Here is a 23975-nt window from a genome sequence, read left to right as displayed (position 1 = left end):
AAGTACAACTAAATTAAACAGACTTTCTTTTTACTAATAGCAATATTAGGATACCTACTAACTTACTGGCCACCGAACAGTTAGCTGAAGAACCTTTTCTTCTTGTTTTGTTACTAAAATGGTCAAATTCAGTGTTTATTTTTTGTCTTTCTTTTTTGTTGTAATATCAAATTACAGTTGTGCTGGGAGCCGATGATTTGATTACCGATTACCAATATTAAATAACTCGACTTTTTTGGCTAAGGTTAGCAAGCACTGCTATCGTTGATGCTGGAAAAAAAAGCAATCCATCAAATAATGTATGCTAAACTAACTAGCATTTGCACTCAAATGTCATTTAGCTAATAGTAGCGTTAGCAAGCAAGCTGTAATTTAGATATGCTACACAAACCATTACCACAGTTAGATAGAAATGTTAGCTAAATAAAAATTTAAAGGTAGGCCAGGTATTTCTTAGGCTACTCTGTCCTCAATGTTTATTTGAACTATCAACTGAAAATAGTGTTCTTCTAACGTCGTTAGCCTGTAGCAGGGAATTATTAGCAGGCAAGCTAGAGCCCAAAACCATTGTTATCTCTAGTTTTGGCTCAACTTCAGTCACATTAATGTTTGGCTAGATTTTTTTTAATAAACTAGACATTTTTTTGTTAAAGTAGCAGTAACAGTTAGTTAGCTACTTCCTTGATAACTTTTTTATACCAAAATCCTATCTTACGTCACACCAGTGTTTATTTTTTCCATCCTCAAGTGAAACTTTGTTGTGCAATTTGATTATTGATTAAAAATACATGACTCCTTGACTCTTCAGCTAATGTTAGCTAGCACTGCTCACTGTTGATACAGTTTTTTACAAAAATTAATTAAAGCATCCATCCCGACTTCTCTTACACCCAAAAACGTCTCATTTTTAAGATTTTGGGAGAATATTCTATAGAATGAAAATCATACAAATTCACACCTTATAAAGCCAAACGCTCCTAAAAAGCTGGAAAAATATCAACAGTAAATTTCTCTAGATTAGCTGCAAAAACTGCTTGTTTTTTATTTTTGCTGTGTAAATATATAAGTGAGATAAAAATACAAAGCTTTATGGAATCAGAGGGGACGGCTGATAGTCGAGCTGTAGATCATCAACGAGGTCACGAAAGAAGAAAAGTGCACTGAAAAAAGCAATCAGATTCACAAGCCATTTAATCTTGAATTCAGTCAGTAAAATCATACAAAAGGTGTGGAAAAAGGTCAAAAAGGAGCCACAGTTTGACTTGGAGAACAGATTGCAGCTGAGAAACACCAGAATAAATAAAATATTTCACCTTGTTTCTGTGAAGTGAGCTCTAAATACAAGATTAACTGACTTGCAGAGGTGAATATTTTCAGGAAGGAAGGGAAGAAGGAGGGTGGTGAAAACGAGGTAAGAAGAGAACAGAGTGAAGCTATACATGGCAGCTGTATTGATCGGCTGTATTAGTTTTATAGGGTGTTATTGAAGTACTACAGACTAAGCGTGTCGGCCACACGCCAGGCTTCATTGTCTCTAAAATGCAGCAGTGCGCTACGTGTAATTATCATGTACACAAACAAAAAAAAATCCCCCCACTCCCAGCTAATACATCTGCATAGCAAAAAAAAGAAAAAAAGAAAAAAGAAAGAAAACAGCAAATAAATAAAATAAACACAGAAAAAAAAATTGTTCCAAACCGTCAACAACCCTGTCTTTTTTCTGTGGCTACTGATTCTAAAAGATAATACAGAAGTAGTTTTGATGCAAGACTTGTTATTATTACTTTTTTTGTTTGTTTCTTTTTATTTTTTAGAAAAAAAATTCTGTTTCTTCATGAAGCGCACTTCCTACTTCCTCTTGGTCCGGTGGCGGTGGTGGTGTGGGTGTCATATAGGCCGGTTAGTCGTCTTCATCGTCAACCACGGGGTCCGTGTCCCAGCACGTGATGTCAATCTCTGAGAAAACACACACACACGGATGTTTACACACACATCAAACTTGTGTTTAGCAAAACTAGGAGGCTTATTTTAGCCCGATATCTTGGTGCTTTAAGCAAAAACAAATGTTAGTGATTCTCCTGCCAAACCGACCAATTAGAAATGAAGCTCAATTCACTGACCAATCGAGCCCAAAAAGGCTGTGAAGTCTCAGGATATCCATCCTGTCAAGACTCAAAGAGTCACTCAGACTTTGAGACTGGTTGGCAACCTCGTGTTTCGAGGGAAAAATGTGTTTTCCAAACTAGCTGAGTCTCAGTAGAAAGCAAATGTCTTTATGGTTGTTTTCACGAAGGCTGTTAAAAATCTACCAAATCTAACATGCTGAGGCAATAAGGGCGTGGCCAAAAGCAGCTTTATTTCAGCTGATCGTCTCACCTGGTGGCTTGTTATAAAAGACCGGTGCGGGTTTAGCTGAGGACTCCTCTGATGTCCCGAATTCCTCCTCCTGTGATTGGCTGAAGTAGCCCTCACTCGCCTGAAACACCAACAGAGAGATAGAAGATGAGCGAAACGACGACCAATCAACCGAGAATCTGAACTTTTGTTTCTGGAGAGCACCAGGAGCATCACCTGGCTCACCTGAGTGCCTTCTTTCACCAGAGCCTCCCCATTGGTCATCAGCAGCTGTCCATCATCCAGCTCCTGGCCCTCCCCAGACGCATGCTGCAGTGCATGCTGGTAGCTGAGGGTCATCTGATCAGAGCCCGTCACGTCCACCAAACTGGACGGGTCGTCTTCGGCGCCAGTACCCGAGCAGAAAGTCCCGTCCATCATCTCGTCAAAGCTGAGGAGCGGCTGAGGCCGGCCGCTGGCGGCAGCGGTGCTGGGCGGGAGGTCGTCATGGAGGACATCTCCCATTAGGTCCACCAGATTGGAGGACTGGGCGGGCTGGGCGGCGTTGGCTGGAGGGGCGGCGCTGCCGTCCCACAGGTCAACCAGGCTGTCGGTGCCGGACTCGCACGCAGAGACACCGGAGGAGTCGCGGGCCTGCGGGGCGACGCTCTGCACGGGCTTGGTGGGCGTCGACTCCTGGACTGGGGGTTTCTGCTCCTGCTTTGGCACCGAATCTGAAGAAAACAAGAAGAACAATTTCATTTTAAAAACTGAGTCACTTTTAATGATAATCAGTTTCTTTCTAATTACCAAAAAACTGATTTTTAGTGGATTTCTGTTTTGGAAAAAGACCCAATGGAGCACCGTGGAGGAGGCGAACGCTGCTGAGCCTTCAACTAACAAAAATAAACTAAAACCAGTGTTTGTCAGGTTCTGGGGACTCTTTTAGGTTTTATAAATGGTCAGAATAGTTATTTATATTTATATTGAACCCGATAGAGTCGGAAATATTTCCGACCTGTAATCCGTGGATATATTTCCCTTTTTTAAAGGGTGAAAATGTCAACATTTGGAGTTTGGAGGGATGAAATTTAAATTTTGTTATTTTGTGGAAATCTGGCAACCCCATGGTCTGTCGTGTGATAGGTCAACAGAAGTCTTACCCCACTCGTCTGCACGGTCTTCCTCCTCATCCCTGCTGTAGTCCTCTTTGATGGGCGTGGTGACTATTTTAGGAATGGGTGACACGGTGGCCATGTTGCGCTCTGTGCTCACTTCATCGTCATTGTCCGCTGAAGGGTCAAAAAGAAAGATTATTGAAGGAAAACTTTGGCAGGCGTCACCAAAAATCCTCCAAGACTTTTACCCACAAGCAGGTGTGTCGAACTAACACAGAACATGATGGTTTCATCTGAAGTTCACACTTTGTATAAGGGTTAGTTCAGCTAAATGAGGGTAACAGGTGACCAGGTGAACTCCACAGTCACATCCTGTGTTACTTCAACACGTTAAACATTGCACAAAATCGCAGCAGCCACATGAATTTTGTCGTCACATGACCAACAGACAGGCAGATTCAGTCACTGCGCCCGGTTTCAGACCCATCATCTGTTCTGTCAACAAACTGACATCATCAGCTGAGCCAATCAGATTTGAACCTGTTGTCCGGTAAACATTAAGCTTCTCCAAAACTTTGTTTTCAGTCAGCTCCCTCACTGTGTTATGTTTAATGTAGAGGCAGCATCATGCACTCAGTCGTGAATGCCATTATTTCAGTGAGACGTCCACAGAGATAGCTCAGTATGTCTGAAAGTTTTAATGAAAAGTGAATAGACAGTGAGTGAAAAACACTGACGGAGTGGTCTTTTTTCCTAGAGGCTGAGTGCGTCCTCTTCGTGGTGTTTAATATCTTATAATGCGGCTGTTTAATGCCAGAAGCGTGAGACAGAAGCAGTTGGGGTGCAGCAATAAGGCGCCTACGAACTCAGGCAATAAAGTGACCAAATGCTGCTTCTCTGGACAGCTGAAGCAAATGAGGAGTGAGGACCTCTGTCAGAAACCAAGACACAGTCACAATGATCCAATGGGTCATGAAACAGGAGCAGGTATCTAACAAAAACTCACTGATATGTCATTACAACATACCAACACATTGTGGGTGAGTCACAGCTACGTCAGGTACACACATCCAACAACAAACACCATCACAGTGTCAGTTAGAATCACGAGGATCACTTCCACAATGCCATTTCTCCAGATGTTTGATGATGTTGAGCTTCATGTTGTGTTCAAATACCAGAACGAGACTTCCCACACGCACAACAATGAGGAACAACAATTTGAGAGGTAATAAATGACTGAGTGTCCTAAATGGGTGGGTTCTCAATTCACCTGGAGGTAGAAAACCTGATGAACAACCCCTGATGACGATATTATCAGCTGTATTTTTATTCCTATGTAGGTCAGTGGTTACCATTTTTCAAGCGCTTATAAATAAAGTTGGCTTGGCTAGTAACTATTTGCTGTTTTACTGGTATCAGGTATTTATAACAACCAATAAACAAAAAGACACATGGAAAGAATTCAACCATACTGCACAGTTTATCCACCAGAGGGCACTCTGCAAATTCTCTGCTGGCAAAACACTTTTGGAACGCCACAAACAAGAACCATCAGAGTCGGGCAGAATATAAAAAGTGAATGAATAACTAGACGTAACAAAAGTTAGACAAATCTGTTCATGTTTTGTGTCTGAAAGAAAAATGAAATCTGTACCTACAGTATAATATTGAACCAAATAACCGCCCTCAGTATTGTATTTAAAAATCCTGTCGTTCTTTGGATTGATTTTCATCTAGCAACAGCCAGCAACTACTTGCTAACCTGTCAGGTAAAACACACTTTTCCATAGCAACCAGTGGTTTGTTTAGGGGGTTGTTGACCAGTTTCTTGCCCTGTGTGACTGAGATCTTAGTCAAACATTAGCAGGTCAGCTGGCTAGCTGATATCTAAACATGATAGGTACAGCATTTAATGGAGATGAAAACCTAAATACTGACAAACTGTGTTAGTGTTACCAAAGTTAGGCTGCACAGTTTTTAAACCAAATGACCGATGATGCTGTGTGTAAATAACCGATGATATGTCTTCAGCAATTAGCCAGTGTTAGCTCGCTAACTAGCTAACAGCTAGCTAGGTTGTTTTTTTAGACATTGCTGCCTAATTTTTATCTTGTATGAAAAATTAAGTATTTTCCTGAAGTCACAGCCATGATAAGTTTAAAATGTTCACAAAATGCTGTAGCTAGCTCTACAATCACTGCTAAACACTATAAATGTAATTTCCACTCAGTGCAGATACATCTAAAACACCACTATCCTGCTGACATTTGTGTAATATAGACTTCACCTCATCTCCGTGGTGTGCACAGCGTACACGATTATGGTGAGGCTAATATAAATACATTGGCACAGTTAGGATGGAGGATGAGGGTTAAATAAAATAAAAGTTCATGTTGAGGGTCTCCGATGGGCGCCATCCTGTGACAGGAAGAAGACGCCAAAAACAGAACAAACTTCAGCCAAGAGAATGCCTGAGATGATCTGTCAACACCACAAGATTGGTCATTAACACAATGCTGCGTGGTTTGGATTACTCATTGGGATGTTAATGTCCACACTGAGCTGAACGACGTGCTGCACATGATGCTAATAAAAAGTCTCTTAGAGGCAGAGAATGACAACCGAATAAAAAATCTGCCTGTTAAAAAACCGAACACGGCATTCAAGTGTAAAGATGAGAACTGCAAACTGCATCATCAGAGGTTTGATGTGTCATCGCTTTACAGGCGGGAGGTAAACAGTGTTTTACTTTCACCGAGCATAATAACGTACACATGCAATTACACACACACAGTGAAGATCATGAAGGTGGTCTGCGTGATTTTATTTCTAATATCTACTAAACAGGTGACTTGACTTTATCTTTCATGTTTTCCTGTAAGCCTGGTACCCTGAGGGTCCATTATTGAAATATCTGAGTTTTATTTGTGATGTACTGATGATGACACTGGTAAAGCCAACCAGCAGCGAAGGGATTTGCTGCTTTTAAGGAGGACCTCCAATGATTTTCCTTATTTCCTGTTCCTGTGGTGGACGCTCATATTAGAGTTTCCAAAGTTGTGCTGAAATAGCCTCGTGCCCTCTGCAAAATCAAAGGTTTCTGGACTAAACTTAAGATGTTAAAAGGCTCTCTGGAAATCTGGCTCTGCCATATAAAAACCACCGTTATGGTCTTTAACCTGAATGACATCGAAGTTCAACATTCAAGCATTCACAGGCCGACTGATGGCAATGGCGACCGAGTGACGGCTGGACGGCGTTACATACGCACTCAAACACTCACAGTCGGTCAGTCGGGATTAAAGATGGCAGCAGGAGTGTGTTTATGAGTGTGTTTGTGTGCAGTCCAGGATCAGAGGCAGAGGAGGAAGGTGGAAGGAGAGAACCTGTCAGATCCCTGAGATTCAGCTCTCGAGAGAAGTGAAATCACTTTTACAAGCGTAAAACATCAGAAGAAAAATAAAATACAGAAACATTTACAGAAAAAAATCAGCAGCCGACTGGACGACATCTAAAGGATGAAGACTGGAGGGGACGACAGACTCGACATCTACCACACAAAGCAACAAACAGCTTTGCTTTGAAACAGGTTTCACTGTTTCCACAAGTTAGTGCAAACCTGCTGTGTGAGAGTCAGCCTGCAGGGGGGGTTAAAGTGCACGAGGCGAAGAGGAAGGTGGGAGGGCGGCCTCGTCATCCTACAGCTAACGCCGCCAGCATGCACGATACAGTGAACGCAAACCAAACTCCAGCTTCTGTCGCATTTCTTGATGCTTGGATGCTCTTGCCTCTGTTATCGCCTTAATCAGCCGATAGTAAAAGGTAAAAATGAAGGAATCGGGGGAATTTTTAGACGCTGTCGTTCAGTACCAGGAAGTGGAAGGAGGAAAGGGTTCGGGGGGTGTTTAAAGTGGGAGGTGATGGGGAAGTTTAATGGGTTGGTGCTGAGATGTGTGGGCCGTCACAGTGTGTGCTAAAACTAAGTGCTGAAGATGAGAGGATGAAAATACATGTTGGCTGAAATAACTATGAATTTTTTGTGTTTTTAATCTGTGCAGAACTTTCCTGACGTCACAGAGTTTAAACTTTTTATTATTTTCACAGAAAACAAAACGAAGATGCTAAAGTCCACCATCCCTGCATTACAGTTACCACTAATACTTCCTCTTTGCTTATTCTTTCAAATTAAAAGAAAGCAAGTGGCTTCACTGCTTTACTGTTAATTTCAGAATTAATGGTTTTTAAAGCCCTCAGTGGAAAACCTCCTACATTAACGCTCTTATTCACCTTTGCATGATTGATCTCGAGATTCAAGATCTTGGGATCAACTCTCAGGCCTTTATATTGTAAAGACCTTACAGAACACCTCAACAATTAGACGAACCCTATGAGCAAGCAGTTGGAGACAGCAAGAAGGAAAAACTCCCTTTTAACAGGAAGTAACCTCTGGCAGAACCAGGCAGCCATGTTCCAAATATTCCTGTTTTTTAATCCAGGTTAGAAATGTTCCTCTATTCTCCGGCATTTCTGGGTTCATAGTCTGTGACTGGGGGCTATTATTTTATTTTGTATTTATATATTAATGTATTTTATATTATAGTTGTAATTTTATAGTATATGAATAACTCTTTATTATCTTGTACATCATTCTGACAGCTCTTTTCTGTTTAAATGTGCTTTATAAATTAATGTATCCATTTTAAATGTCCTTATAAATGTTACTGTATGAGGCTCCAGCAGGGATTCAGTTCCTGTACAATGACAGGAAAATTGATCCTGAAGAGTTTAATTTACAGTCTACCCTGAAAGCGACAGAATCCTGCAGACAGGAAGTGGATTATTTGCGGTTGTGAGTTTCACCAGTTAAGCTGGAGTACAGGTGTAACCATGCGCAGTTTCATCCTCTCATGTTGGCTTTGCTGCAGTGTTTCTGTGTGTTTGTGGAGGGGATTCATGTGTCGGGAGAGATGCTCGACCAGTGCTGCTGGTTTCCTCTTTAACTTCTTCTTCTGCTGTACCTACCGGCTGCAGCGGCGGGCTGCGTCCGTGTATGTGGTGGGGTGCGGAGGGGCGACGTGCCCCGGTGCGGGGGGGTCGGACTGGGGCTGCTGGGACTGTGCTGCTGCCTCAAGAACGGGCTGTCCAAACGGCCTGGCGGTCGGGACGACACAAAAGCGAAGACGGGAACACACAACAAACGAGAAAAAAAAAACAGCGACGCACCACAACAGAGACGTGAGGAAGACAGAAAAACACAGAGGGAGGAGAGGATTGTGGGAAGAAGAAGAAAGAGACGGGTGTCAAAAAAATCCACCAAATTTCACAGAGTGGAGAAATGAAAGAAAGGGGAGAGGAGGAATGAAGTAAGGAGGTGAGGAGGAGGAGGAGGCAGAAAATGGAGAGAAAGAAGAGAAAGGTTAGTGTGGTTTAAACACACCGCCTGCAGACAGCATGCAGTTAGGCAGAAAGGAAAAGCTGATGGCGACTTTCTCTGAACCAGAAAATAAAGTGTCTGAATAATTCAAACCAGAAAACAGAAAACGCTCTTTGGGATCTGTGGACGAGTCTTTGATTGTTATAAATAACACATCGTGTTGAAATCCTGCAGTCGTTTACAGCCCGTGCACGCTTCAGTCACGCTCCTGTACTTTAATGTGTCGGGGTCTCGGTGCGGTGCTGCGTTGGCAGTCTTAAGTTGTAACCAATCATCGTCCCAGCCCAAACTGCAGCTCCTCTAGTGGCCACTAGATGCCATGAGTGAGCACCTGCAGACTCCCAGCTGGCTACACGAGCTAACGTCACTGTGAAAATGAGACCGAATTACAAAAAAGGTCTCAAATTAAACGTTTGCTATTCAGGTTTGTCTGTGTTTGTTCTAACCAATGCTGCGCCAAACCCTGCAGACAAACAACATAAAATGATGCAAGCACGCAAAGGGTCAAAGGTCACACAGAAGGGCTGCGGTTTGCTGTGATTGCAGCAAAGAAACCCGATTAAAACCTTTCTAGAATAAAACATTCCAGTTCAACAGCTGGATGGACGACGCACAGCAGCAAACTGACAGTGAAGCGTCACTTACATGAAAACTGAGCTTCTTTATCAAAGGTTCATTTCTATCACACATTTATCTGAATGAAAAGAAAACCTTTGGAAACTGAGAAAGCAGCACAAATGGGAAAGCTGGAAAGCACATTTGTATATTTGGCAGGGAAAGCTGTGCTGATTTGAGGAGTTGATGTAATTATCTGGGGATGGAAAGATGAACTTACTATTATTGTTGCTGTAATTAAAATATGCTTATCTGTAACTACATATATAAACAAATGTTAAATTAAAAATATTACAGCTTGAACTTTGTGGATCACTTGATTGTGTGGTTAATTTATATTTTGTTGATGTATCCACCTCTGCACGCTCTACCGCTGTTGAAGAAGCAGCAGTGCTGCAGAAAACGTCATTTTATAAATCATTTTAAATATAAATAAAGATTATAAATAAAACCAAATGATTGCTCCTGTAGAGGCTGTGGGGAGGCGTACCTCTGAAACATATATAACCAGACACGCTGGGGCTCCACAGCTGGCCCAAGCCGGTTAACAGAAGTAATCCACCAATCAGAGAATGAGGTGAATCAAATCCACCAGTAAGAATGCTCCAACCCTTATGAGCTGATCTCACTGACATTAACTGCCCACACCTGTTTCAGTGAAGCAGCACCTAACGTTGCCATGGTGATGGAATTCTATGTAGCTAACTGTAACTGTGGCTTGGCACGCCTCCCGCTCTAAAATCCAGAGCCGTTGGATGGAAGAGTTGCGTCATCTCCGTTCACTCTAATGGACCATCTTTTTACAGCAATGGTGGATCATGGAGCAGCAATATTGTAAGTTAGCAACATAGGCTAGCTGTGGCATAGAGGTATAGCAGCACGGAAGTTTGAGATGAATTTTTCAAAGGTAAGAAGTTAAAAACCAGTCTGTATGTTATCAGCACACAGTCCAACTGTCCACAGGAACTATTTGAAGACTGCACGACCCACATAACCACCCTGAACCCCTGCTGACAGGACTCTCACTTACTTGACAGCTCTGCTAAAATCGAGAGCATAGCTGCTATCGACACAGTTTATGGACCGCAGGCGTCCCAAGAAGGTGCTCCACATACGAGTGTGTTTTTGTTTTTTTGCTTCTAAAAGTGACACTGTGACTGGGAAAACTAATAAAGTAAAAAATGTGCGTTCACCAGCAGGTTAAAGAGGAAACATGTCTAGCTTCTCCCACTCTGTCAGTTCTGCAAACATCTGATCGATTTGAACAGACTGCATCTGTGACAAATGATGCTACAGGCCAAACAAGGAAGAGTAATTATCCAGTAACAACATGTGGTGGGAGGCAGTTGTTGGGTTCCTTAACTGTCAGAGTCCACAGATTGAGGGCGATGTTCTGAAAGACTGAAACTGGTGAAGCAAACCGTCCTTGATGGAAAACAGCCTCAGATGTTTTAAAGTCAAATATTAGTACATCATTTTTTTTTATAAAAAACATTTGCAGTTTCAAAGATACTGTATCATATTTTCCACGAGTCTCTCGAGTGCTTCTCTAGCTCAGTATGAGAACAAAGGTCAGGTGAAGTTTTGAAGTGTTTACCGCTCCGGTGGATGGAGACAGGCGAGGTGTCCACACTGATGGTCATGGCTCTCTCCTTCTGCTTGAAAAACTCTCGAGGGTTTCCTGACCGCTGAGCGATGATGGCCTTCGCCTCCTGGAAACACAAAATAAATACAGAGTGCTGATTTTCTTCCTCTTAAATGTTCTGCGGCCGTTTCTGGAGACGCTCTCTTTCATCACTCTCCAAACTGACCTCTACCTCAGATTCCTTCTTGTCCAGGTTGAGGTCCTCGATGCTCGGCTCTGCTACCTGAGGAGAAGAATCCAGTGATTCATATGTAACACAAAGCAGAGAGAAACTCGTTCATATGTGAATAAATCAGTCAGACGTCCTGAAACTGCAGACAAATGAGCCGCATGCTCCCACCAGCAGGGGGCGACACAGACTGTGTTTGTATCCACTGTTACTTTCCACTATTTGCAATCTTACACTCGAAGAAAGGTGTTTAGATTTTACTGTGCCACACGGACTCGGATTAAGATGTTCGGAGGCCAGGAGCCAGCAGGCAGCTGATTGGGAGATATTCTGATGGTTTAACAAAAGTAACACACACGACGTCTAATCACTCGCTTCAAAAACTGAACACGCTGTCACACAAATTAGCCTCATTTCTGTGTGGCTGTGGACTCGGGCAGTGTGAGGCTCTGTTTGGAGGCAGAAATAATAACAGAAATCATCTGGAGATGTGTTTTTAATTAGAAAGTCCACCAAGAAGAAGAAGCTGGCTGGTAATTACTAGTTTCACTTAGCAAATACTTACTACAGGGGTCTGATTTCGCAACCTCTCTTTGGCCTCTTCCTCCTCCTGCATCTTCTTTCTGTTCACACACAAACACAGATTATAAATCATTGCGATCCTGGAAAACACGATGTAGCGTCATCCTGTCATTCGTGCACACGTGAACCTTTTGACTAAAAAATGATTGTGTTCATTGTTTGTTTGATGATTGTTGTGCCGTCGCTCCTCACCTGTGCTCCTCGATCTGCCGCTCCCTCTCGCGGTACCTCTTCTCTCGGTTCTCCTGCTCTTTCCTCTCCAGCTCCATTCGCTCCTCCTCGAAGCGCTGCCGCTCCTCTGCCAACTTCTTCTTTTCCTCCTCCTTCCTCATCTCCTCTTCACGCTGGAGACCGGACACACACAAATGACCTCTTTCAGAGTTGCAATAAATCTCTCGATCAGTTAATTAATAAAGCCAGATTTGGTTCTGGGCGTTTATCTGAGTGTCTGAAACAGTGAAGGGCAAATCTGGCAAACATCCCGCGGCTCAGTGACGCTCGCTGTCATTTCATGTTTAACTTAAATGAGACAATAGCGACACAGCCGGAGGATGCAGCGACATCTGACTTTGTTTCTCACGTCTACCCAAATATATCTGTGATTCACATTATACTAAATAACTGTCACATATAAGGACACAGTTTATTAAATACAGTGTGAGATAAAGTTTCGTTTTACAGGTATTCTCAGCAGCTTTGAGAGTATTTCAGCAAAACATATATGCGCTTATCTTTTAGCTTAGTAGCCTGGCTTAGCTTGAATCAGCTTGCAAACTGATACCTTCGGTCTTGATTCACAACCAGGGGTAGAAAAACCCCAGGAGCTATGTGGAAAATAAGTACAACAATTACATTTAATGAAAGAACTGAACATGTTTGATCAGAAAAGTTGGCAAAAGTAACGAATACGTAAGAAAACTGTTGAAATTGCTATATACTATATATAAGTGCTTATATACCTGCTAGCTTAGCAGGTTTGCTTAGCTTTAATCAGCTGGCAAGTAAAATAACTGCCAAGCAACATAAAAAAATGGTTGAAACAAGTATATAACTAAACAAATACAGTTGTTAGCTAAAAAAAAAAATCACCAAATGCAAATGTGATTTGCATTATATTGACATAATGGTTGTTAAATGCTACATAAAATACCATGTCTGGACAATGAATAAAGGTTAGCCTAGCAGGTTAGCTAACCGACACAGTCTGGGTCCACAGGGGTACAAGTAGACAGTAAGATTAGCACAACAAATACAGTCAGTTATAAATAACTGAACTTGAAGGTAAAACCTGACTAAAGAAATAGAGATATACAACTTGCTTAAAATAACCAGCTAAAACAAAAACGAACAGCTGAAATACAGTCGCTAGTTAACACACATAAAGAGCTGTGAATTACTTTTCTTAATTTTTAATTATTCACTAACTCAATGAATTAGATATTATGGAAAAACAAATACTGTGAGCCAAAAAGAATGAAAAAATATTATAAATGCAGTAGCTAGCTAATATATAAGTGAAATGCTGTGAATTTTGCTGAAAGCATAGCTAGCAGTTGAGCTGTTAGCTAACAATATACTCAAGTTGAAAGAACGTGAAACTTTTTAAAGTCTTAGCCTTTCTGTTTGGATTTGGGAACTGAAGAAGCATTTGTACATGGAAATAGCTAAGGATATCAGACCTAATGAGGGATTGTTGTGAGCAATGTGCAAAAGCATCAATGCCGTGTGCAGATCTCTGAAACGCCACCAGCTTTGACTGCGTGGCTGCGCCGTGTAATGAGGACAGTCTGTTTGTGAAATCTGTCAATAAAACTTAGTCTAAGGCCATCAAAGACCTCAAATGGGATGCCAAAGGGTTCTTTACAAGCGTCATCATTGCTATAAATCTGTAGCATCTCAGCACCAATTCAAAGGACGCCTTTTGGCATCTATGAGCTGTCATCAGCTAAAAGAAAAGACAGCATCTGACCCCCTGGGCTGGAAGCTCTCATCTTATGAGTTGTAATAAACGAGCATTATATCTCTTTTTCTTTTCCCCTTCCCGTCTTTGTTTTTTTCCCCACTCACTCCCCCCTCCTCTCTTTCTTTACCTTGGCTTGCTCCCAAAACTCCTGTCTATTGATTTTCTTCATCTCCACCTCTGCGTTGGTCTTCTCGTACACCGTGCCCTGCACCAGGACAGACAGAGGAACGGATCAAAGCTCTTGTCACGAGAGAAACGCTGTTTTTATAAGAGATAAAGTGGACAAGTCTCTCTTTGTACCACATCTGCGTGCTCTTCATCTCGGGTCTTCAGACGGCTCAGGACCGGGCTCGCCACCGCTGCCGTCCCATTGGTCAGGCGCTGCCCGATGGCCATGGGGTCGATGTCCTCCAGACTGCTGGCATTGATGATGACCTCCACCCCCTGCAGAGAGACAGAAACACGATGATCAGTCAAGTTTTCATGGAAGCTCGGAGAGTTTGTGGAAACATTCATTACAATTCATTCATAGCAGTGAGGACGTTCTGGACTCGAGGAAACGAATCTAAATCAATTTAATGTCCACTGAAGTGATGGAAACACAGCCGTGTGTGTGTGTGTGTGACTAAAAGGGTCATTTAAAGCCCGTCGGTGTGATGAAGTCGACGCTGTGTGGGAGAGAGAACTGCCACTTAGAATAATGACACTCCACACACACACACACACACACACACACACACAGAAATATATAAATAAAACATCACCTCCGCTTTAATCTCAATCTTTTTATCTACACTATAAATCCAAAAATACACACTGAGCCAGCTGCGAACACACTGCTGTGTATGACACACACACACACCTCGGCTCAGAGAGCTGGTGTTCGTCACACACACCTGTTCCTCCTCTGTGATCCTCCTACAGGTTTTAAGCGTCTTTTCCAACCGAGCGTTGGGAAAACATTCAAACGGTCCTTACGTGACACAATTTAAAAAACCCTCAAAAACACTGAAGCAGGTTACGAAACGAACATGACATCACTTCACACACGATTGCCATGATCAGGGTTTGAGATCATTTCCCTCCTCAGTGGATGTCAGGCCTCTTAGACTGAACAGCTCTGGTGCTTCTGACAGTGTTGCATCCACAGAATCACACACAGTGAAATAACTGAGCTTTTAATAAACTCATCTGTGCAGAAATCTAACAGACTGAAAGTAAAAGATGGACCTACAGATGTGGTCAGACGTTTCCATACACATTGAGTTTATTTAGGATTCATTTAAATTGGTTGGTTTCCTGTTATTGACCTGGCTTTGAATATAGCCTACGAAGTTCCAACAGGGTTGAAGCTGTTGATTTGTGAAGTTCATTGTAGAAGCTCAATGTTGTCCTGTTTTATCCATTCCTGAACCAAACATGATGGGATCATTGTCCTGCTGGAACACGTTTGGTCCAAGTATAAACCGTCTAGCTGCTGATGTAAGATGAAGTTGAAGAACTTGGAGATTGTGTGATGTACCAATATTACTGGCACCAAAACAGCCCGACATCATGATGCTTCCACCACCATGCTTCACAGTTCGGTAGGTTTGAAATTCTCACCCTTGTTCTTCCAAACTAGTTTTTGTCATTGCAGCCAAACAGCTCAATCTTTGTCTCATCGGACCATAAACCTTTTCTTTAGAAGGTGTTCGGCTCGTCCATGTGGTTAGCTGCAAATTTCAGTCGAGTCTGAAGGTGTCGATTTTGAAGCAGTCGGCAACCTCTCGGTCCATGGTGATGTAAGACCCACTTCACTGTGGATGATGGTGTTCTACCAGTTTCCAGTTCATGGCAGGCTTGAGCCTTGGTGGTTCCTGGTTGTTCCTGAACATCCTAACCCCTTGAGGGTGATAGTTGGGGGTCTTCTTCCAGACCTCAGTACTATTGTATAGTTTTATTAGTTTTTAATTATCTTGATATTCACAGTTGTGTAGATAACGCACTCAGCAACGCTCCCAACTCGTGCCTTGGACTTTCCCATTGTTTACACTAAGTGTTGGTCAATCCAATGAATCATTTTTACACAACAGAAACTAGCAGCTGTAGCCAATCAAGATCACTAACGAGAAGTGAATAGTCCTCGGCCCTGTCAAGTTAAAAGCCATCGTAGAAGCTTCAGCAGCACTTATTGGAGATTTAAGTGCGTCTATATTTATCTTTGATCCTCTATGCATACTTCTGACCCTGTTTGGATTATAGGAAATCTAGAATAAATTCAAATTTGCACCAATTCTTGTTTCTTAAGAAGAGTTCAAAGAAATCATTAAAAGCTCAAAATTATTATGACATTCATGCCCATGATGAAAACGACCAGAGGAGCCACCCCCTGGTGGACGTTGAAAAGAATGCAGCTTTAAGGCACTTTTACACTGGTTTCATATTTCAGATGTTCAACTTTTATAAAATACATGTCTTACACACAATATGAATATGAACTGTCGTGTTTATGGTTTCTTTCTAGGACTGTACGACTGCGGTGCTGGGTCTGACCTGGAAGAAGTCTGCGATGGTGGCGACGTGGCTGGCACAGGCACACTTCCTGGCATCTGGCACATCATCTCCAACCTGAAAGAGAAAGAGAGATGGTGTTATACAAGAAAAACGAGAGTAAAAAGGACGTCGTGAAGAAGAGTTGGATGAAGAAACTGGTAAAAAAGAAGTAAAAGGATGCTAAATCAACGAATCAGGATACACATGCTAATTTCTTTTGTGCTTTTTGTTACATTTAGTCAAATATCCACTAATTATTTTGTCTTCCAAGTGACCAAACTGTGAAGGGCAGTTTCTCCCTCCCTTTGGTCTCATTAGGGCTTTTGTTTAGCCGTGGTCATGTTCAGTTATTGCAGCAGTTGTATTATAACAGGATGTGATTCAGTAATCACAGCTAATTCATTCCCACACAATACAAATGCAGTGCACAGCAATTACACAGGAAAACAGCCCCGTCTCAGCTGCATTCACAGCCATTCATCTCTTATCTGTCTGTGAGTGAGCGTCGGATGAAGAAAGAGAGAAGGAGCCGCTCCTTGGATGCTTTCGCAGCATTTTTGAAGAGGAGCATTTCGAAGACCTTTTATTCCCATTTTGGGATGTCTTTTGGCACCGTTGAGCCTGGTTTGGCCCGGTTAGCCACAGTCTGGTGCTCTTTTGGCTGCTAATGTTGCTCTGTTATATTGTGATGGACTCCAGTGGCTCCTCTCCCAGTCTCATTTAACCATTAAATACCTTTTTGTTTCTCTCTCAGTCTCTGCTTGCTGCATTAATGACCATATCTCTTATTTTTCTTCCATTTACCTCTGGAATTGTGTTATGGGGGAAAAAAGCAGCAATTATAGCTAATTTCTGGAGGACGGATTATTTAAGTCTGCCTCTCGCTGCACTGTGTCATTAAGCTCTAGCTCAGGGCGCCCCTGCTGTTGTCAGGTTCAGAAAAGAAAGCATCCATCATGAGGCTCTCAGACGGATTCAGACTTTGTTTAAATGCTTTCAGCGCACGTTGCTGGAGACTCTCAGTGTGTATAACTAACCTTAACATCACAAATTATTCATCCCTTCCTGCTACACTTCCTTTTCATCATGAATTAAATGGTAACTGCTCCGTTAGCATGCATGGTGCTACGACTCCATTTCCTTCCTCTCTGGTTTGGCTTTAACTGGAGGTTTTCACTTATTACAGCGTGAGGCAGAAAAGTCCACATCCTGCTTTCCTATTAAAACCACAACATGAAACGCTTTAAAGACAGTGTTTAAGATTTTCATCATCATTTTACGCGCAGGTCTCCTTTCCAGTTTGAAAAAAATACAAAAAAATAAAAACAGTAAATTTTTATAATTCCAAACATACATCTTGTTCCTATTCTTGCTGACTCCGAAATGCCAAATATGTGCTTAAAGTTAAAGTTTCTAGAATATGTTTAGCGCCACCTTGTGTCAGCACAGAACGTGATGTCACTGGGTCGGTTACTTGTAGAAGGTAACCAAAAAAAGAAAGTGACCCATGTCTAGGAAAAAAATATCTATAATATAGCAAAACAAACACCATCTGATTCATGGATAAACCTAAGTTTGCTTTAGGTTAAAACTACTCAGCTAGCAGTTAAGCTAATTTAGAAAGAATCAGCTTCACTGCTAATGAGAAAAATTGCTAGGTATGTAATTTAGCAACATGTTTAATAGCTAGCAGATAGCAGATAAAAGTTCACATAGCACAATGGATAACAACAGCTATTATGATCTCTCTCTTTTTAGAACATTACTTTTTCAGCTAAAATTAAGGAGTAACTAACAGCATATTCATGCTTGTAGAGATGTTACAGCTAGCTGACCAACGTTAGCCAAAGTCCTAGCTTGTGACCTGGCCTAGCTTGTGTGCTTGCAAACTTTTTGCAGAGGCCAGACAGTTTTTTGTCGTTACAGAATAAATAAAAACATATTAAGTAAGCTAACATTTAGCCTGCAGAAAGATATTTTATGTAAAGACCTTTTGCTTTGAAGAAATAAAAACAGTTAAGCTTAACATAACTTCTAATGTGACAATCTGCTCGCTATTTGACGTATCAAAGTTCTACCTAAAGTGCGTAACGTAAGCAAAATCTTCTAATTAGCATAATTATCATGTTTTATCATTTCTTCATATGATCTGTGTTTAAAACTATTAATTTTTGAAGTAGCGAAAGCTCAGATAAGAGGTAAAAATACAACATTTCACCGTGAGAAGTAAAGAAGTAGAGAGAGGCTTAAGCATAAAAGACTAAAGTACATCTGACACAGAATATAAAAAGCACACTTTGTTTCATACACAGACTGATTATCTAAATCATGAATAGAACATTTTCTGCCAAAGTAAGAACATTTCTGGATATTTCATTAAGTAATAATACTGTAATACTCTCTGTCTTTCTCACACATTTTAATGGACCAAGCTGGAATGGAAAAACGTGATGCCTCAGTGAACTCCTGTCCAACCAGTGTTTGATTCAGAATGTGAAGACAGTTGGTGGGCTGGTTGGCCACTGCTAAACAAATCTGGTACATTAATCGAGTTTCAGAACTAACTCAGGTTGCTTCTCACACTTTAAATTTCACTACAATCGCAGCATTTGGTGACGTCAGCGTGTCTACGACCGCTGCTGATGCCACTCTGCTGAGGCTGCAGCAACGATGAGTTTTAGATCGCTCTCATCGGCGCGTCCTTGTCAAATAAACAACTGAATTGAAAATGTGCAGCGACCCTCGATGACTCTGATATTCTCATTTATAGCATTGAAGGACATTTCAGAGCGTGCCCCCTCCCGTTTCCCCCTCGTCCCAGCGACTCACCCAGTTGATGAGGATGTATCGTGGCAGAGCGGCGGTGGGCTCCTTCAGGCTGCAGAAGCCGTACATCACCCTGCCGTTGTCAAAGGTCAGCGTGATCTCTGCCAGGCCGCCTCCTGCAGCACAGAACAAGAGAGTTCATTATGACTGCAGCACAGTCGCAGCCATGTCTGCTTTTTCAGCTTCTGCTGACTCGCTCTCCATGGGACACCAGCGGCACCGCTCAGACACCTGAGGATAAAACTTTTTAATCTACACTTCCAGTGCAAGTTCAAGTTAGTCAATGTTCACAGATTATTAAGGTGATTACGCACATTAAGAATAATATTTTCTATATTAAAAGTGTGCAGAAATTTTTAACTGAGGCCTTTTTGATCTAAAAGTGTTTATATTTGTTCTCTTTTCCAGAAACTAATCCACAGATTATCCACTAATCTATGGATTAGTTTCTGAAATAACTTAGAGATCATAAGAAACTGCCAACTTTCCAGCATAAAATGTCAGATAAATCAGACTCTGTGAAAAACTCCCAGTATAAACTGGAAATACTGAACTAGATTTCTGTCACAGTATACAAGAAAATTCACTTTTAAACAGCCTCAAAAGTTTCAAAAGGTTCTTATTGAGTAGAAAATAGTAATTAAGTAACATATCACCATAAAACTTAGCCATTAGACAGACAGCTACTTTTTGTATTGCAAATTTTGTTAAATTTGACCTTTAAATATGTAAATGAGATATTAGACGTGCACTATTTGCATAAATATCCCACAGACAAAGTGCAGTGAAATAACAGCTAATTCTGACTTTTGGATTTACCTTTTCCTTTGAATTAAAAAAAAAAAAACATGTTATGAAAGCAAAACAGATCAAATTCTCTAAAGTGACGAGTGCATAAAAAACTTTGTAGAGTCGTTCCTTAAAATGAAATCTCCAACATAATGAAGTTTTCAGTGAAGTGAATCACTCTCTCTGTACTTCTAGATTAGCATAACAATGTGAACATGATGAACAATCAGTGGAAATAAGCAGATCCTGTCTGGGAACATTCAGGCTTTGCACACAGAGATGAATAAGACTCATCATCACACAGTTAGGACCGTTCAGATTATTGTTAACTTTACATCAGCAAACACAAAACATCTGGAGTTCGAGTCCGCTCAGATGTTCACAATGCTACACAAACTTCTTTAAACTTTCATGTTAAACAGATCACACGTACTGCATCATTCATTTAGGAACAAGATCTTTTTCTCTGGCTTTTTGCCTTCAGGGGTCACCACAGCTCATCATCTGCCTCCTTCTCACCCTATCCCAGCATCCTCCTCTGTCACACCTGCATGTCCACTACATAGTCCCCACATTAAGTGTCCCTACTCTCACCTCCACCCTCCTGCCTCTCTTCTCTCTCGCTGCCTGCTAACATGCCATCCCCCTCTCTGCTTCCTCTCTTTGGCCAGCAGCAGCAGTAGTGACAGTTTCTACCAGCACTGTGTTGGCTAATCTGGACCCCAATGGATCCGTGATGGAAATCTCATTCTTGATGATCCACATGTTTGATTAAGAACAAGATGAAACTGCAAAGAATGGAGATTACATCATCTTTGGCAGCATAATTCAAAGATTCAGAGAAATCTCAGCACAGACTAATGGACACCACTGTCAGTGAACACAGCTCATCACTACATCCAGCAGTTTTACTTAAATCTCTACTGTGCAGAGAAAACAACAGACTGAAGATCCACAAAGGCCACCACCATCTCTCAGGAGATGAACCAGTCTGAGCGGAAATCCGTCCTGTGGTCTGACCAATCAGAACCAGTAGAGAATTAAAAACCAGCATCCACAATGATGTAAGAACAAACAGCATAGGTTTCTATCACAGCAGTGAAGGCCCCACTAATGCTGCATGATATAGTATTTTGAGATTTTAGAGTTGCCATGGTGCAAACATCCTTTTAATTGAAGGTCTTGCTTATTTCACAGAGAAAATCTCCACATACTCCAACACTTGGCTTCCACTCCAGAACCTTCATCTACGGAAAACAGGTGGAAAACTATGAAACTTTGCTCTCATCCAGACAGCACCCCGTCCTGTGGTTTGAACCAGTCCGTGAGACAGATTACCTGCTGGACTGCAGTACTGTCCGAGATCTTTTTCACGCTGCTTCTCGACTTCCAAGCTGTTAGTCTGAAGCCTAAAATGAAGGTCCTGCTCTGAACGTATCAGTGGTTTCTACAGAGCTCCAGATTTGTCTTTACCACACAGACAAACCCACAAACATGACTGCGGTGTGCAGGCTCAGCTCTGAAGAGGCAGACTTTTTTCAGTCGCTGTTGAAATGTTCAAACCTCTTAAAGGAAGAGCTGAGAACAAGAAGGAAGCTACGACCAGCGCTGGCAGACGGAGACGGTCTCTCATAGAAACCAGCAGAGTCTGAACTTTTAAAGTTTCTTTGAGACAGAAACCACAACACGTATGTTCACATTTAGGTTACAGCGCCCCTGGAGGCAGGAGGAGGAGGGGATGACCTCATGTTACTGTAACCATGACAATAACCCCAGCTATGTGTTTCTTATTTTCTATCACAGCTTCTGTTCAAGCCTTCCGTTAAGGAGGGGCAGCCAATCAGAAGAGAGATGGCAAGGCTGGGATGGTCCATTTGGTAAAGTAAATCCGTTGGGCATCTTTCTTCGCCTTTAGACAATAATTCTAATGGCATTATAGATTTGTTTAGGTTTGAAGGTTTCCTGCGTAGAAGTGTCTTCAAGCATCATCATCATCATCGTCATCATCGTCCCTGCAGCATTAGTGATGCCAACACTTCACTTTAGCACTTCTTTTTATACACTGATGATTACATTAGACTTGTAGAGGGTTATTCAGACGAGACGTTCACAGATTAAACTTTATTTTTATGTCTGTTTGAGCTCTTCCTGTTTGAGCTCAGCGTGAGAGTGAAACAGAGCAGCAGGAGGTTACTGAGTCTCACGTAGATTATGACTGAAATTCAGATTCATCCTTTAAACCACTGTTAGTTTCTTTAAGTATTTATTAATTTAAATGATTTTTCCCTTCTTTACATGTATTTACTTTGTATCAAATTCCCAGTCAGGCAAACTAAGGACAGCCTGTAGTGTTATTTGGTCTTATCTGGGTCCTCAGCTGTGCTTTAAGCAGACGTTTAGCTACATTTAAAAGTAGCCCCGCATACGTGAACGTTTTCCTCTTTGCTTTGTGCACAAGGACACACATCAGTGGGTTTTTTGGTTTATTTAACTGAGAATAAAGAAGCGTTTTCGTGCCCAAGAATATGAAAAAATTAAAATGAGATAAAATGGTGAGTATTTCACAAACTGCTGAGTCTGTGTTGCCAGAGTAAATGTGCACACACAGGTCAAAGCTGTCTCTGAATGGATGCGTGTGAATCGAGCCAGATTTGGACTTTCACTCTGCTTCTGATGTTTAACATTAACCACTGTGCGCACATTTGCTAAATCCTGGCTAACAAACGACACACAACACATACAGTGAGAGCGAGCATCGAATCAGGAGGGGTGCCATTAATCTGTAATGATCCTGCAGCGCATCATTAGCAGAAATGATAATGAATCTCTCTGATGGCTCGGTAACAATCAGGAGACAAAGAGCATGATTGTTTTTACCCCCAAAGCTTCAGCAGACGCTGCTCATCGTGATTTACAGCCGCCGGTCTGCAGAAGCAAATCAGAGCCAATCTGAACGCTCGGCATTAAAACCTTTTTCATTAAAAACACAGAAATGATGTCAGCGACGGGACGGGAGAGAGAGTCGCAGCAGCAGAGACGAAACGACGGAGAGAGACTTACCTCCGGACGCCGCCAGCGTCAGGTCGTTGCTTTCATCCTCGTATGTGTACAAGGCCCTGTTAGAAACACAGACAGAGTGCTAATTAGACACACGTAACAAGGTACAAATACTTTGTTACTCCACTTAAGACAATGTTCAGGTAACTGTATTTTACTCGAGTATTTATTTTTGCTTTTCCTGCTGTGCACGCTCAGTGAAGTTTCTCCAGGAGAACAGAGAAGAAAAACCCACATTTGGGAGCGAGAAGCACAGTCTGAGTCCCGCCTTTCTGTTCTCTGTGCAACGTTAAAGCTCGAGTTTTTCATTTGTTCTTTGCTTAAGTCTGAGCCCCAGAAACTTCTCGGCCCAACAACTCAAACTCTTTGTTTGGGTTTGTAAAAAAATGAAACCTCGGCGTCGGGTCTCTTCACAGCTCTGTTTACTGGTCGCTGTGCTCACGTGCACGCAGACACTCGTGCTGTTTTTCAGCCTGTTATTAGGGAGCAACACTTTCTTTCCAAAACAACTCACAGCACAAACCTCCAGCCACTGCATGAACCAGAGAGTGCTCTTAAAAACTCCCATCAGCCTTCTCTGTGGCGAGTCCTGTCAGACAGGCCCCACCCCCCGAAACAGTTTTGCAGCAGATAACAGACGAGCTGCTGCACGACGAGGGAGGTTCACAGGCCGGCGACTCCAGCCGTCAGCACAGCTTCAAAGACCGTCCTGATTATTTGGTTTGACTGAAGGAGGAGCCGCCCTTTGAAGAACTGAGATAATGCATCTTCTGACTGTCTGCTTCTAAAACTGTGCTTTCCTCAAATACATGCCGACACACACAGGAGCTGCAGAGACACGAACATGCACTGAGCACTCCCTGAATTATGAAAAACAAATTAAACTGGTGCCTCCTCACAGCCAC

General features: G+C 42.0%; 1 protein-coding gene across 5 annotated transcripts in view; it reads right to left on the bottom strand.

The window, feature by feature from the left end:
- Positions 1 to 1173: 1173 nt before the first annotated feature.
- Positions 1174 to 23975, bottom strand: part of dbn1 (drebrin 1) — a 128084-nt gene continuing 105282 nt past the window's right edge. For 2 of the 5 annotated variants that reach the window (XM_063488617.2, XM_063488621.1), the window contains exons 2-15: positions 23074 to 23129; positions 19228 to 19340; positions 16399 to 16473; positions 14164 to 14307; positions 13991 to 14068; positions 12093 to 12244; positions 11884 to 11941; positions 11316 to 11372; positions 11102 to 11216; positions 8478 to 8606; positions 3498 to 3626; positions 2572 to 3068; positions 2377 to 2476; positions 1174 to 1956 (exon numbers count right to left, since the gene is read on the bottom strand). In XM_063488617.2, the coding sequence (XP_063344687.1) occupies positions 1901 to 1956; positions 2377 to 2476; positions 2572 to 3068; positions 3498 to 3626; positions 8478 to 8606; positions 11102 to 11216; positions 11316 to 11372; positions 11884 to 11941; positions 12093 to 12244; positions 13991 to 14068; positions 14164 to 14307; positions 16399 to 16473; positions 19228 to 19340; positions 23074 to 23129 (1759 nt within the window). In that variant the 3' untranslated portion in view covers positions 1174 to 1900. The remainder of the gene's footprint in view (positions 1957 to 2376; positions 2477 to 2571; positions 3069 to 3497; positions 3627 to 8477; positions 8607 to 11101; positions 11217 to 11315; positions 11373 to 11883; positions 11942 to 12092; positions 12245 to 13990; positions 14069 to 14163; positions 14308 to 16398; positions 16474 to 19227; positions 19341 to 23073; positions 23130 to 23975) is intronic. The other 3 variants (XM_063488618.2, XM_063488619.2, XM_063488620.2) reach the window with 3 other exon arrangements.

The sequence above is a fragment of the Pelmatolapia mariae genome, linkage group LG10_11, assembly GCF_036321145.2.
Source record: "Pelmatolapia mariae isolate MD_Pm_ZW linkage group LG10_11, Pm_UMD_F_2, whole genome shotgun sequence".
In the NCBI taxonomy this organism is placed as follows: domain Eukaryota; kingdom Metazoa; phylum Chordata; class Actinopteri; order Cichliformes; family Cichlidae; genus Pelmatolapia; species Pelmatolapia mariae.
Note: the sequence above shows the minus strand (reverse complement) of the source record. Positions and strands in the feature narration are given on the sequence as shown.